Source organism: Thamnophis sirtalis, unplaced genomic scaffold (assembly GCF_051295495.1).
Source record: "Thamnophis sirtalis isolate CommonGarterSnake01/CBP01778 unplaced genomic scaffold, rThaSir2_p1.2 scaffold_14, whole genome shotgun sequence".
NCBI classification, from domain to species: Eukaryota; Metazoa; Chordata; class Lepidosauria; order Squamata; family Natricidae; genus Thamnophis; species Thamnophis sirtalis.
In genome coordinates, this window is record NW_028261394.1 from 23,429,413 (window position 1) to 23,445,589 (window position 16,177).

Consider the following 16,177-nt stretch of genomic DNA (forward strand, 5'->3'; position numbering starts at 1 on the left):
AATGGAGAAGCATGTTTTTAGGCAAGAAACAGACTCACTCCTAATATCCCCCACCTTTATCAATGGGCCATTAAAAGGCCTGAGGCCGTCTATTCTACGTAACAAATATCTCCTCCCTTCATCTCCAGGGCGATGGGATTAAAGCATTAGCCCTTTACCCATCTCACCAAAGGGCACCTGGGAAGAAGCAAAGCTCAACAAACTTGGACTCAAAGCACAGCCTAGAGAGTTGCCCCTGCATGGCCCCAAGGGAGTCTGACAACCAATCAGAATACAAGATCAAGATCAAAGGCCAGAGAGGGCATAAAACCAGGGACTTTCAGCATCTCAGTCTCTTTTTTCTTCTTCACCCACTGAAAGCATGTGATTCCCCTTTTCTGTTCAGGAGCTCAAGCCATGTGTTCCTGTTCACCATTAAACCATCTTCCCAAGCAGCCTCCATGTTTCCAGTGTCTTTTCCCTCATCTGGAACTGAACCCAGAAGGACATTTCTTCCAAAACTATAAAATTCCTAGAGAATTTTGAATAATTTGTCTCCATTCTTACCTTTTCAACCATGTACTGTAATTTCATGCTTTTCTGACTTTTCCTTATCTCATTATACTGTATATCACAACACAATTCTAATAATCTCCTTGAAGAACCAGAATAAATTGGAAATATTTTTGTGGCTAATATTATTTTCAGCTAAGATTAGTGATTGATTATTTAAAAAGTTTAAATTCTTCATCTTTGCTCTAGTAATTTTTTTAAAGGTACATCTATTAACTTTTTTATTGCTATATTCAACACTGCATCTTTTGTTATATAAATCTGATTTTTATTATGGTATTAATATAAACTGGGGAAACCATATTGCTATCACACTCTCCCGATAGTACTTCACCTCTTCCTTATTTCACTTAATGTTAAAAGGAAAATTGCAAACCTCAGGAAATGCAGCAAAAAAACTCATACAATTGAGCATGGCCATGCGTTACCTCACATGAACATTTAATTAAGTTAGAATAATTAGTCAGTGGAACAACTTGCCTCTAGAAGTTGTGGGTGCTCCAACTCTGGATGTTATTAAGAAGAGATTGGACAACCATTTGTCTGAAATGATATAGGGCTCCTTGCCAGAGCTTGGGGTTAGACTAGAAGACCTTTAAGATTCCTCCCAACTCTATTATTTTGTTACCGTAGTTCAGATGTGACAGAACACCCAGCTAAATAACATGGCTGTATCACTTTAACAACAAATTTCCTGGTTCCTGTTGTGTGTTGTGGCCATAATTGAGAAATAGCTGTAGCACACATAAAAAATGTTATAGCAAATGTCCAAGCTATGATGGCAATAATCTCTCAGCAACATGAAAATCCCTGTTTTCCTTTTCCACTGCAGGTGACCTTATGCTCAAACACAGTGAAGACCTATGAAACTGCCCTTGTAGTGGACATCAAAGGTAGTGGGGAGGATGTGCTGGCCCTCCCAATTTCAGCAAGGTACTGTTCATTTCATTTCTGCAATGTTGTAGCCTCTGGTGATTCCAGTCTTTGTCTCTATTCTAAACAAGATAACCTGGAAGGGTCAGTGAATAGAGAATGGGAAACTCACTGCAGCCAGGTGAGTGTGGCTGGGTGGGCCTGGCAAAGTGCAGCCAGCTCAGGGTGGATGACTTGGGGCAGCTGACGCAGAGTGGCTGGATGGGCATGGCCAGGTGGGTACAGAACAAATTGCCCCAGGCAACTGGATGTGGAGCCAACTCGACACCCTGTCAGAACAAAAATCACCTGGAGATGTGGCAAAGCATGGAAGTGGCAAAGTTTGAAAGGCAAGGGGTGGATTCCCCTCCCAATTTTTTTTGCAGAAATGCTCTGTTTTTCTTTCTCCTTTGAAGAGCCGAGGTGGCGCAGTGGTTAGAGTGCAGTACTGCAGGCCACTTCAGCTGACTGTTATCTGCAGTTCAGTGATGCAAATCTCACCGGCTCAAGGTTGACTCAGCCTTCCATCCTTCCGAGGTGGGTGAAATGAGGACCCAGACTGTGGGGGCAATATGCTGACTCTGTAAACCGCTTAGAGAGGGCTGAAAGCCCTATGAAGCGGTATATAAGTCTAACTGCTATTGCTATTGCTCCTTCCTGAGGAGACCTTACACCATTTCAGACAAGTGATTGTCCAGTCTTTTAGAATGCGAGATAAGACAAGGCTTGGGCTATCACTGTGCCTTTTCATATTCATATGATTTATGTTCTTATGCTACCCTTGTTTGTAATCTTGGCAGGATGGTCAAATAAGGATGTCTTGCTGATAGATCCAAAGGAATGAAGTGCATACTCATAAATAAAAGGAACATTTGCCTAGTTTATGTTCAGGTAGACCAACAAATAAGGAAACCAGGATTTTACATTTAGTTGGGATTGTTTATGACATTTTGCCTTAACTGTGGGAAACACTGATAAGGAAGACATAGACCAATAAAGTCAGGAAACCAAAGAAAACAAACTGGTACATTTCCTATCCACTGTGACTTTCCCAACACTACTGGTAGAAGCAGGGCAAGAGAAATAAATGGCTGGAATAAGAAGCAGGAAAAAATATTGTCTTTGATTAAATGCATTCTGATAATCTAAAAATTAAGTACCTGGATAAAGCATAACCCACGGTATATAACAGTAAAACTAGGTAGCCTCATATTCAAAAAAGAATATCACAACGTAGAGATGGATGGTGCTATCCAAAATCAAATTGTTTTGTTCAAGATTTGTTCAAGACTGTTCGTTTGTTTTCATGGCTGTCCATGGCATTCTCAGAAGTTTTCTCCAACCCCAAAGTTCAAGGGCATCATTACATTACTTATTCCACTTCTTCAAAGTACAACTTTCACATCCATAGAGTGCCATGGTCTTTGTAGGTGTAGACATATCATATTATTTGAATATCTTTTCGGAGGCTTTCATGATTATTGAACCAAGTCTGCAGCAACACTTTGCTCTCTTTTTCTGGAGATTGGTAGGGCATTTTGAAATCTGGTTGAGAAATAGCAAGGGGAATTCTAGAGAAACCACACTGGCTTGTCATAAACAAGACAGGTCAAAAGGTGCTGACAAGATCTTGAGCCTGAGGAAAGTGACGGAGTGTTGCGAACATGCTTGACACACCTCTAGCTCGGATTTCCAGTTCCAAGTCTGATTTTCTGTGTAACGTGGCTTTCAAATCTCAAGAATCTGAACTAACGGGAAAATATCAAGGCCCAGCCCTCTTGAGACTTAGGGTCAGGTGTGGTCTGCTTTACTTTTAATGTATTGTATGAAGTTTTAGAAACCTACAGCTTCCGATAACTAATAACAAGCTGATGAGACTTTATAAATGTGTTATTCTCTATATCTAAATGATTAGAATTTAAATTTTTTTTTTATTGATTTGCTTTTCTGATTAACTAGATGCCTCACACCTCCACTACATGTGGTTAGCCCCACTGTGAATTTTGGACGTTGTTTCCTGAAATTTCAGTATCAGCAAGTGGCAAAACTTGTTAATGAAGCTGACCTTCCAGGGTGCTATGGTGTTCTTCCCCAGGTTGGTTTGATTTTTGACTTCTCTCTTCCCTATTTGAAGGTCCTGCTGCTTCTGGAGGGGGCTTTTCATTCAGGTTGATGGTCTTGTACAGGAGGATGAAACTGCAGCATTTCTGGGGGCAAGGTGGATTTCATAATGTGCCTATAGAAAAGAGGAGAGAAATGTTTTAGCCCAGTTATAATCATTTCTTGACCTCTACTCTTATTTATATTTTATAAGGATTTTATAAAGTTCTTGCTTTGTTGTTCTCATACTATTGAAAACAACTGCTGAAAGGTTTGCTGAAATAAATTTTCAGAGCTCTATCATGAATAATAAAATAAATAAATAAAAGACATGGATTTTATTGTGTGTCAGCTCCGGTCAGCCCAGAGGCCTGGAGCTGCCATTGAGGGGAGAAGACTGGGCCAGCTGCCAAGACTCACCTTCCCTCCCCCACAAGCTGTCTAGCTAGCTGACGAAATTGCAAAGCTCCTACTAACAATCCATGATTAATTGCCGGGTGGTTTTTGCTCTGGGTCACAAGGGGATGGGTGTGTGCAGGCGGGGTGTGTGGTTTAATATAACCAATGTAACTATAAAAGTTGGTGGGAAGCACAGGGCGGCAGCTCTGACAATTTATTCATCACCTTAGTGCTTTGTTGGTCAGTTTGTGCCGGAGGAAGAATACAAACTGCATTTACAAACCGTTTTTGTTTGGTTGTTTTCATTAACCCTTCGGAACCTGACATTGGGGTGAAAGCATAGAAACAGAAAGACTTCAAGCAGGTAATTCTTAGTGCTTTTATCTTCACCTAGGAATATAAGAACTCTCCCACCATCTTGTATTCAAGTCCAGTGCCTTGCGGTATTATTCCACCTCATGCCACAGTTGAAATCCCATTAGTTTTAGAAGTCGAGGAAAAAGGCCACCAGGAAACAATGGCCTACATAGCTATCTTTGGGAATGAAGACTTTCCCCTGGTGAGTGGATTGAATGAGCAGGAATAAAGAGGTCTGTATTACATCTTGTATTACCTACAGTAAGTTCAATAAAGTTCCTCAGCCACAGGAGGTCAGGAAAAGACTGATCCGTTGGTAATGATAAGGTCATTGGTTTGCTTTATGTGAGAAAATATGCTAGAGAAGGAAAAAGAGGTAGATCATTTATTGAGACCGATCCTAGGATCTGCCATTCTAGTATTTGACAATAGAACAAAGGATAGTTGAAAATGGCATTCCAGATGATCCATAGCAAAATGATACTATATGTGTCTGTGTGTATATGTGTCTGGGTTTGGGAATGGTTAAAAAGTCCATATGTAAGTGGCTAGAGCTGAGTCTAGAATACAAGGAAAACTCCCTTGTAAAATCTTACAGTTAAACATTTATTTCTAATTTATTCTGGAAATTTGAATATGATGTAATTGGGAATGTGTACTACATCATTCACTTGAGAAACAGAAATTTTTCCATACAATTTTACTGCTCAAGATATTGAGGCACTTTATATGTACAGAACAAAGATCCTAAGAATATTTACATCTTCCTAGGTTTCAGAAAGGAGGCTGAAATGCAGGCCTCCTCAGCTACAAAAATGTTTGTAGTGGTAGAAGGGAAGACCCCCCTAAGCTCGTGCTGGATCTCCAACTTCAATACTTCTCTCTCAATGTTTGGTTCCTGGATGAGAGTGTTTCCTGGGGCAGATAGTTATGTTATTGCCGTATGTTCTTGAGTGGGAATTTACTCGCCCAGAACAGAAAAACTACCTTCCTCAGAAATAAATAATCAATTTGTTCAGTCAGTCAATTTCTATAGTCACCCAACTCAACAAAGTAACTTTTAGTGGACATTACCAGGATTTGACTGCCTGCTTCCATTCCTTTAGAGCCCCCCGCCCCTGTCCATAGCAGTTTATGTCACAGTCTATGGCTTGGAATGGCACAACTCACCACAAGACAACTCTCTGTGGAAAATTCAACAAATACAAAAGTTAAATTAACTTCAATGGAACCGTGGCAATAATAATAATAAAATTAAGTCAATCCAGAAGTACAAGAGTTACAATAATTTTGGAAAATAATGTAGTAACCAATAATAAAAGTAACTGAATGAAACGATTAATACATCATTGAATTGTCCTGTGGCAAATTGATCATGGAAAGTTAACTGTGGCGAATTATCCTAGATCACCTGTGGCTCCCATCTCATCCATCCAATCTAAAGGTGGTGGCCTTGCTGTCCATGGTACTTTGCCTAGTATTCAGCATCAATGGACCACCAAGAATCCTCTTCAACTTTTAGTTGTGATCACACACTGTTCAGTCAGTCTTCTCTCATTGGACTGCTCAGCACTTCGTCATTCAAACTTACACACACACACACACACACGGCTCTCACCTGTGAAGATAGGCTGCTTCACCCTTTAAATCCTTCAGGTAGATGTTAACAATCTCTTCTTATAGAATCCCTTTGCTCTCCTCAGCTACCAATATGGACCATGAGGAAATGTCTATTCTAATGTATTACAACTCGACAATTGAGTGAAAGCAAAATGGTTGTCCAGCCCTGTGGGGAAGAGTTACAAGGCCTTGGAACCAGTCCAGTCCAGTCCTGTGACTACCACAGCAAAAAATAGGTTTTAAATAGCTTTCCCCCTCTTAATTAAGTATAAAGTTGATACCTAAGCACCAAATCCAAGGATGCATGAAAAATAACTTTCCTCAATTTAAGTATCTTGTAATTGTGAGGACTTCACCTTTCAGGATTCTCTTCTATGCTTATGTTTTCTAGGAAATTTTGACAGTTGTAATTCATGCATCAAGGGGTCGCTTAGATTGTGGAAGGCTATTTTACAGTATCCAGTCATAATAAGTCAAATAATTGTTGCTGTATTAACTTCTTCTGCTTGCTTCTTTTTATTCCCTGCCATAGAAAATCCAATTGGTGACTTTTGGAGAAGGTCCTGTTGTTTATGTGCATCCAACTACGATAGATTTTGGCTGCATCCAGGTTTTAAAGAATGTTTCCAGGGCACTTTGTCTTTCAAATCAGTCTGTTATTCCTGCACCATTTAAGGTGCAGATGGTAAGTACTGTAATTTTGAAGCTTTTTTATATTGAGAAGTAAATCTGAAAAGATGTTCTTTGTTAACAGCTTTTGCCATGATTATAGGATAAAGCCGCCCATGAAGTCATTTCCAAATGGACAGCACTTGGAGTGATGGAGTGGTGGATATTCTTGGAATATCTACCACTCCAAGTGCTGTCCATCTGGATATAGAGTAATAGTTAGCAATTTGGAATATAGAGCATAGAACAGTAAGGTTGAAAGGTACCCTCGAAGTCTTCTACTCCAAAAATTAAATGAATTATTAAAAATACAGTAGGACTGTAATTGTCAGCCAGTGGCATCCAAGAAGTCTGGAAGGAAGTGAGCAAGTGTTTGTTTTGGCTGCCTATAGGGCAGAAGGAACCAGAGGCCACACAAGGTGCTGATCGGAGTGGCAGGATGATTGCTGCTTACCTATCATAGGTGGCATTCAGCTGGTTTCGACCGGTTTGGATGAACCGGTAGCGGAAATTTAACTGGTTCATCAAACAGGCAAATACCACATCTGGCTGGCCCTGCCCCTGCCAACCTAGTCACTCGGTCACTGTTTCCCCACCCACCTGCTCGTCCCACCCACCCGCCCACTCGCCGCTCACTCTTCTTCCAATGCACTAAATATTGTAACCAAACTCTATACAATCTAGAAACAAATATTTTTTTCACTTCATAATGTGTTTCTCCTTACACTACTACAGGAGGAGGGGGTGGTTGGATCTATACAATCTAGAAACGAATATTTTTTTCACTTCATAATGTGTTTCTCCTTACACTACTACAGGAGGAGGGGGTGGTTGGATCTGAGGTAGTAAACTAGACCTAATCACAGGTTTCAGCAAGCTACAATGGAAAATAGGGTGTATCTTCCCTAGAATTCTAGGCCAGCTGAGCTGAACTGTAACTGTGTTAATTATTTTGACTATTGAGAAGGGACCTAAAAATTTAGGTCCTAATTTCTTGCTAGGCATCCTCAACTGTATGTATTTGATCAATAGAAAAACTTTACCTCCCATATGGAAGGGGGGGTTGAAGTGAGCGGTACTTGTCTGCTTGTTTTTTATATACTTCTGCCACATCTGCCAGAGTTTTTTTGGTATTCTCCTTCTCCTTTTTTGGTATTCTCCTGTCCATTTTTGAAAGCCCAGCAATTCAGTCAAAGACATTGAGAAAGGGGGATCCTTGGGCAGTTCAGGTATGGGAACAAATTCCATGCTGCAGGTAACTTGGAAAGGAGTTAATCCAGTGCTGCTATGGACCGCATTGTGGTATGCCATTTTGGCAAATGGTAGCAGGTCTGACCAATTGTCCTGTTGGTAATCCACACAACAACAGATGTATTGTTTGACCATTGCGTTCGTATGTTCTGCCGCCCCGTTCGTGCTCGGATGGAAAGCCGAGCTAACTCCTTACATGGACTCAATGGACCTCAGGAACTCCCTCCAGAACTTGGCGGTATAAACTGGACTCCTTGGTCAGAGATGATTCTCCTGGGTACACCATGCAGGCAGTAGATGTGCTTGACAAATATCTTCGCTAGCTTCTTCTCTGATGGTAACCCTGAGCAAGCGATAAAATGGGCTTGCTTGGAAAACAAGTCAATGACTCTCCAGATTACTCAGGACTTTGAGGTTTTTATGATCAGTCCAGACCTCGAATGGCACCTTCTCCCATTCTAGGAAGTGTCTCCATGAGAGTAGGGCCCAGCGGACTGTGTATGCTTCTTTCTCCTAAATAGCCCATCGTCTTTTAGTGTTAGTGAGTTTTCTGGAGAAGGCAAGAGTTGTCCTTTTGGGTTTCTTTGCAAAAGCACTGCTGCTACAGCCACGTTGCTGGCATTTGGCTGTATTATAAATTGCTGCTCTGGATCTGGGTGCTGCAAAATGGGCTCTTAACCAAAAAGCCGTTTCAACTTCTCAAAGGCTTTTTGGCAGTCCATTGTCCACACAATTGATTAGGTCAGCTTTTGTTTTGTTGGTGGAGTCCCTGTTTTAAACAATTCAGTCAGGGGCAGAGCGATTTCCGCGAAAGCCAAGTGTCAGGCCTATAAGCCATCTTTTCTTTTTTGGACTTCAGGCTTGCCACACTTTCTATTATTCAAGGGTGCATTTTCTATTGTGGGAAAATGGGATGAGGGGCTTATACAGAGTTGGGTAGCAATAACAAAATTCTTTCTAAAAAGTCAAGGTCATCCTTTGTCTCTGCACCTAGCTGGAACTGGATGGGTGGAAGCTGCCAGCATGCCAGTAGAAGATTGGACCATGTGATGTACTTATATGTGGTGGGGGCAGGATCCTGAACTTTCAACTGGGTGGAAAAACCTGGAAAACCTTTCAGATTTGGGTTTTCCCAGATGTGCCAACATGGCTCTCTTAATAAATTGAAGGAATCCTTTGCCTCGGACTCTGATTTACTTTTGGATGCTATTTGGCACCCTGACACAGGGATGAATTGTTGGTAAAAGTTAGCAAACCCCAGGAAACTCTGTAGTTGTCTACAGGTGTGTGGGGTTGACAATCGAGCACAGCTTTCACCTTACCTGGGTCCATTCTATTTCCTTGTTGGAAATTCGATATGCAAGGTAATCCAGGGAGGTTTTGTGGAATTCACTCTTTGATAGCTTTGCATAAAGCTTGGCAAGGAGTTTCTTCAGAACTTGCCACACCACCTTTACGTGTTCTTCCTGATAAAGATGAGAATATCGTCTAAATAAATGAGAACCCCCTTGTAAAGGTGCTCATGCAGGACCTCATTTATTAATTGCATGAGGACAGCAGGGGCCCCTTGCAAGCCAAACGGCATGACGTTGAATTGGAAGCTCCCGAGAGGGCAGTTGAAAGCTTTCTTCCACTCGTCCCCTTTCCGAATTTGTATGCAGTAATACGCCTCTTTTAAGTCCAATTTTGTGAACGCTTTGCCCTTGGACAGGTGATTCAACATGCCCTTAATGAGGAGGAGGGGTAGGTGTTTCCCACGCAGATGTTGTTAATTCCGCGAAAGTCAATGCAGACACACACACAGACACACAGACACAGACACAGACACACCATCTTTTTTCTCTTTAAAGAGAATGGGGGCAGCTACTTTGGATTTAGCAGGCTGGATAAAATCCCGCTTTAAATTGATATCGATGTATTTCCTTAGTTCCACCATTTCGTTAGTGGTCATGGAGTACATCTTAGGCTTAGGTAGCTTTGCCCCAGGCATAAATTCTATTACGCAGTTGGTTGATCAATGAGGAGGGAGGTAGTTAAAATGCACATATATTGGTTGATATGTGCTCAGACTCAATTGAAGAAATAGGCTAGCCTTCCAGGTGTCCCATTGAATGTTGCCCGGAATCGGGAAGCTGGGAGAGCCGGTGAGGCTTGCTGTTGGACTCAAGTGGGTTGCTGGGCAGGCACTTGTTGCTGGACCTGATCCGGTGGCAATCCCCCTGGCGGCTGCTGTTGGGCTGGGATTTGTTGGGGGATTTCAACTTGGGGCTGCATTTGCGGTTGCGGCTGGACCGGGATTGCCTGTGGGGTCACAATCTGAAAGTGGAAAGCCCCAAGCGGATGAACTAGCACCGGCTGCTGGATCAGGGCTGGCGTCCACTGATACTGCACCCATCCTTGACCTGGGTAAAAGGCCCACCCTGATGGGATCTGGCTCACTGGTGGTAATCCAAATGTCAGCTATGAACTCAGGGTTAGAATCCCCCAGAAGCTCTGCTGTGGGCCTGTCATCGCCGGGCCGGGCTGATTCATTTAGCCTGGGTGTTGGGTCATTCGCACCCCAGGGTTGACCAAGGCTGCAATTGGCCCCATTCCAGCCACAGGCTGTGGGCTGATCCACTTTGCACTGGTCTCAATAAGTTGCTGGGAAACACCAGATGTATTTTCCCTAGTATCCGAGGGAGACCAAGTTGGACAGTCATACGGTTAATCACTTTCACTATAAGGAAAAGGACTGAGAAAATTAGGTCCGAATTTCTTGCTCGCTAACCTCAATCTTAGCTATTTAGTTGATGAATACACTTTGTCTCCTATCCGAAAAGGTGGTTGGAGAGACCTGTGTTTGTCTGCCTGTTTTTTATATTTCTAAGCTGCTTCCGCTAAAGCTTTCTTAGTATTCTTCCACCTTTTTGGTAATGAGGCCATCCATTCTGTTAGGGACATGGAAGTGAGTGGTTCTCTAGGTAATTCAGGCATAGGCACAAAATCCATGCCGGTAGTTATTCGAAAAGGAGTCAACGCTGTACTACTATGTACTACATTATAAACCACTTCTGCAAACTACATCCACCCAGTTTTCTTATTGATAATTTATGTAACATCTAATGTATTGTTCCACCATTGCATTGGATTGTTTCGGCGATCCATTAGTAGCGTAATGAAAAGCCGAGCTAAGGCCCTGGGATGAACCAATGGATCTCAGAAACTCCCTCCAGAACTTAGCAGAAAATTGGACTCCACGGTCTGATATTACTTGCTGTGGAATGCCATGAAGCCTGTAAATGTGCTTCACAAAAAGTCTTACTAGCTTTTTGGCAGAAGGCAGTCCATTGCAGGCTGTGAAGTAGGCTTGCTTAGAGAATAAATCAATCACAGTCCAAATCACCATATTTCCTCCACTTTTCGGGAATTCGCCAATAAAGTCCATTGCAATCTCCTCCTAGGGTTTTTTGGGTTCGTCCACTTGCTAGAGAAACCCAGGGGCTTCCCTGGTCTGGTTTTCTTGGTGGCAAAAATAGTGCAGGTTTTAACATAGTTCTCTACGTCAGTTTTCATCCTTGGCCACCAGAATTGTCTCCTAACCAAATGGAGGGTTTTTAAAAATCCAAAGGTGTCCCCCTAGTTGAAAATCATGTTTTAGCACCATTAATCTCATGCAGCTGGGCACATAAATCTTACTTCCTTTCTAAGCCTCCCTCAAAGTGAAGTCCGTTTGGTTTTCTTTAAACCACGTATCATTTGACGGCACAGAATTTAATTCTTCTGTCAACTTGTCTTCGGGGACGTTGGAAAGGCATTGGGTTTATGCTCTGGTGATTGCTTCGGCTGCTGATTGGGCTTCGGAGATCATGGCATGTATTATCTCTCCTCTTCGGCTGTCAAATTGGGGTTTTCTTGACAAAGCATCAGCCAATAGGTTTTCCCCCCATGGAATGTACTTTAATTTGTAGTTACAGCATTTAAAATACTGAGCCCAATGAACTTGGTTGGGGGAAAGTTTGCAAGGGGTCTTCAGAGCCTCAAGGTTTTTATGATCAGTCCACACTTTGAAAGGCTCCTTAGCCCCTCTAGAAAATATCTCCAGGATAAAAGAGCCCATTGCACCGCAAAAGCGTCTTTTTCCCAGACTGCCCGTCTGCATTCAGTGTCCATTAACTTTTTTGACACATAAGGACAAGGAATTAATTCATTTTGAGAGTTCTTTTGGACTAGGACAGCCGCTACCGCCACATCACTAGTGTCGGCTTGGGCTGTAAAAGGTTTATTTGGATCAGGTTGCTGGAGGATCAGCTCCGCTGCAAACAAGCGCTTTAAATGTTCAAAGGATTTTTGACAGTCCATTGTCCAAGCAAGAGGTTGGCTAGGTTTTGGCTTGGTCAGAGACTGGCCAGTTTTTAGTAACTCAGTTAAAGGGAGCACAACCTCCATGAAGGAATGGATGAATTGTCAATAAAAATGTGAAAAACCCAAGAAGCTTTGAAGTTGCTTACACGTCGTGGGGGTTGCCAATCTAGCACAGCCTTCACCTTTCCAGAATCCATTTTGATCCTTTGATTAGACACTCAGTAGCTCAGGTTCCTTAAAGAATTCCATAAAGATTCCTTATTGAATTTGCATTTTGACAGCTTTACGTAAAGTTTATCAGTTAAAAGTTTTTTTAGCACTTGTCTGACTAGTTTCACATGCTTCTCTAAAATTTCGCTGAATATGAGAATGTCATTCAGATAAACCAGGACGCCCTTATACAGGTGTTCATGTAGTATCTCATTGATCAGTTGCATAAATACTGCAGGGGCAGTATTTGAAGTCCAAAAGGTATGACTCAGAATTAGAAGCTGCCCAGCAGACAGTTAAAAGCTGTTTTCCATTCGTCTCCCTCTTTTATGTGGACTTGGTAATAGGCTTTCTTTAAATTGAGCTTAGTAAAAATCTTGCCTTTTGACAAGTGATTCAGCAAGTCCTTCACTGGGGTAAGGGGTATGTATTTTGTATGCAAATTCCATTGACCCCGTCTAAAATCCACACATAATCTGAGCCCCCCTTCTTCTCTTTAAACAATACTGGGTCTGCCACTTTAGAGTTTGCAGTCTCAATGAATCCTCTGCCTAGGTTGGTATCAATGTACTTTCTTAATTCGGTCATTTTCATCATGGAATACATGCTTGGTTTTAGTAACTTGGCCCCAGGTTCTAATTCAATGGCACAATCAGTGGCTCGATGAGGGGGAGGATGTTGTATTCCTCCTCGCTAAATCTCTATATTCCTTAGGAATTTGGGGTTCACCTGGAGGCAGGTCTGACATGGTGGCAGCTGTTACCGTGTAGCCCCGATTGGTTGGCAGTCTCTCGTGGGGAGGGACAGGGGGTAGTGGGCCGATGCCAATTATGATTTTTTGGTATCCATCCTCCCATTTAATGGTAGGGGCCAATTTGTCAAGCCAACCGAGGCCTAATATGACAGATTCTGTCGGCCTTATCGCCACTACAAATTTTATAAGTTCACGATGCCTTCCCATTTCTAATCTAACCAGTTCTGTAATTTGGGTGGCTTGGACTCCAATTAACATTCCATCTGCCTGTTTGAACTTAATTGGGCATTTTAGGGCTCTAGTTTTTATCCCTAATTGTTCAATGATTGGAAGCCCAATTAAACATCTGGTACAGCTTGTATCACTGCTTTTAATTCTCCTTGCTGCCCTGTCTCAGGCATCACCAAGTTCGCTTTAACTGAAAAGGGTGGGGTGGCTGCACTCACCATTGGGTTGTCTTCCTTGTTAGCCTCTCCTGGAGGGTTTTTTCAGCTGTGGGTTCTTTGCTTTCTTTGGTGGGGAGGGGAACCTCAATGGCTTGTCTGGCAAGCCAGCTGGTGTCTGGGGGCTTTCGTGGAGTCCTTCTGCCTCGGGTAGCTGTGGCTGGCCATGGTTGTGAAATTGGGGCAGGTGCAAGACAATGTCCGCAATGATAGCCCTTGATGACCCCTGTGGGTTGAGTAGGAGCAGCCTCGGTTGGTTTGGTCAGGGGGCATCTTGCCAAAGTCCTCTGTGGGGGCCTCTCAGCTGTGGGTTTGCGGTGTGGGTGAATCTCTCTATCCAGAGCTATTGACATGGTGTACCAGTCTTGTAGGCGCTCTGGCACCCGTCAGATGCCACAGATTTTTCTGACTTCTTGATCAATGGCCTCTTTGAAATAGTGCAGGAGTATTCTGTCAGGCCAATGTCCAAGTTTCTCTGAGACCCGTCTAAAGTTCCATATGAACTCTTCTGGGTTGGTTATCTTGCTTCATCACTTTTATTGTGGCTTCATTTTCATTGATTCAGTCTGGGTGTTCAAATCTTGCCCGAAGCAACTCAACAAAACCCTCAGCATCATTTAGGTCAACATTATGCAGCTGGGCTACTCAGTTAGAAGCGTCTCCTTCATTCATTCCTTCTATGATTGTTGATACTAAGTCGCAATCTGTTTCATATTGTTCTCCATATTGTTCTATATAAGGCCAGACTTGGCTGAGAAAGTAAGCCAATTTGGCAGGCTTACCATCAAAAGTTGCTATAAACCCTGGTGGCAGTGGTCTTGCTGGTGAAATTGCCTTGGCGACTGGTGGCGGGGCAGAAGCTTGCTGGTGTACTGCGGCGGGTGGCAGGGCGGGGACCTGTTGGGGCGCTGCAGTGGGTGGAGGGGTGAACATTGGCGGCTGAGCTGGAAACTGCGGTGGCCCGGCTGCTGGCTAGGGCCCGGCTACTGTGCTGGTTGCTGAATTGCAATGGGGGGTGGCTCCAGCTGACTGCTGGATCAGACTACACTGCTGTGCCAGGATCGTTGGGGCATATTGGGCCCATGGTGATCCTGAAAAAGGTGGAGTAAATGGTGCTGGTGTCCACCGGCACTGGACCCACCCATGGCTGAGATAGAATCCCCAGCCTGGGGTGGGGATACATTCCACAGGGGGTAGTATGAAGGCAGGTTGGCGAGTAGGGAGAAACTGGCAGTTTCTAGTAGCATTCCCAATGCCGGCTGCATCTGCTGTCTCCCTCCTGCTGCTTGACCCTGTTGCACCGAGCCAATCTCTCCGTCACCTCTGGCTGAGTAAAAAGGTGTCAATGCCACACTACTTCCACCACCAGTTCCTGGATCAGGCAAGATGAACGTGGGTTACATTAAGCTCCATCTCGAGGCGGTTGAGACCGTGGTGCATAACCTACCACTTCAAGTTGCTCAAAATGCTTTGGGAGCCCAGTCAATGATGGGGTTTGAGGCGGAGGCAACAGATTCCAGTCTCGACAGTTGTCAGACCCCAAAATTCTCACATACCTCCTTTCTGGCTTATGGGTTGACTTCATTGGGCTGGAGTCAGAATGATTTTCCGGCGGTCTTTCTTTTGATCTCATCTCTGGAGTTGGATCAGACTGGCAATTTTTCCATGAATCTGCCTCCTTGGGCTGAGCACCTAGCCATCGTGTTGTCTCTGCAGCTTCAAGGGTTTGCACCATGTCTTCAGAAGGAGAATACCGGGTCTTGATAAGTTCTCCAGTATCCTCTCACATGGCTCCTTCTGCCATCTCATCTCTCCCCTCCATCTTCGCTGAGTCTTCACACCCCCCGAGTTTCAGGTCAGTGCAGAGGCTCAGGACCCCAGACAGCCCACTTTCAGGGAGCTGTTTGACTACTTAAAGATTCAGGTTAATGTCAGCATTCGGGAAAGACTCAACTCCAAGACAGGCATTTTTTCAAAGCTCCCATTTATTAGAGTAGGTATATAGGCATATCTGGGAAAACCCAAATCTGAGATTTCCAGACTTTGCCTCAGTAAATCAAAAGTCCAAACCCATCCCCTGTAACCATCAGTCCATCACATGGTCCAATCCCAATCCGTCTCAACTCGAGACATCACTTCAACCACTCCTCCTCCAGATGCAGAAATACCATGATCTTGACTGAAAAGAAGAATGGTATTATGTCTAACTACATCCCCTCTACTAAATCCTCCCTCTTTTCCAAGAATGTGGCAGCGTGGAAGCTTCTGATGTTAATATAGCTTCCAAAGCTGACACAGGGAGCCACTCCTTCCCCAAAACTCTCATCCGGGGGAAAGGGACCAATACACTCGCCTTTCCCTTCCAGCCCCAGGATTCTCCAAGCAGTCTTCCCAGGCTTGGTTACAGAACATTCAGAGGATTGCAGAAGCAAGATTGCAGAAGGTAGCCAAAAAAAAAGCCAACTATGCTGTACTGAAAATTTAGCAGCAGTGTATCCTACAATGTTTCATGAAGTTTCCAATTCCAAGCTCCCATTCTCCAGTTAATCTCAGGAAATTCCAATGG

At 43.4% G+C, this 16,177-nt stretch overlaps 1 protein-coding gene and 1 pseudogene across 4 annotated transcripts in view; one reads left to right on the plus strand and one right to left on the minus strand.

The window, feature by feature from the left end:
• The window catches only part of HYDIN (HYDIN axonemal central pair apparatus protein), a 264,762-nt gene that overhangs the window by 47,401 nt on the left and 201,184 nt on the right, over nucleotides 1-16,177 (plus strand). For all 4 annotated transcript variants that reach the window (XR_015698493.1, XR_015698492.1, XM_087729550.1 and 1 more), the window contains exons 14-17: nucleotides 1,385-1,485; nucleotides 3,424-3,559; nucleotides 4,358-4,522; nucleotides 6,473-6,625. Coding sequence is in view for 2 of the 4 variants with exons in the window: in XM_087729550.1 (XP_087585676.1) it covers nucleotides 1,385-1,485; nucleotides 3,424-3,559; nucleotides 4,358-4,522; nucleotides 6,473-6,625 (555 nt within the window). In the remaining 2 variants the exon portion in view is untranslated. The remainder of the gene's footprint in view (nucleotides 1-1,384; nucleotides 1,486-3,423; nucleotides 3,560-4,357; nucleotides 4,523-6,472; nucleotides 6,626-16,177) is intronic.
• Nucleotides 9,948-14,397, minus strand: LOC148042740 (uncharacterized; annotated as a pseudogene).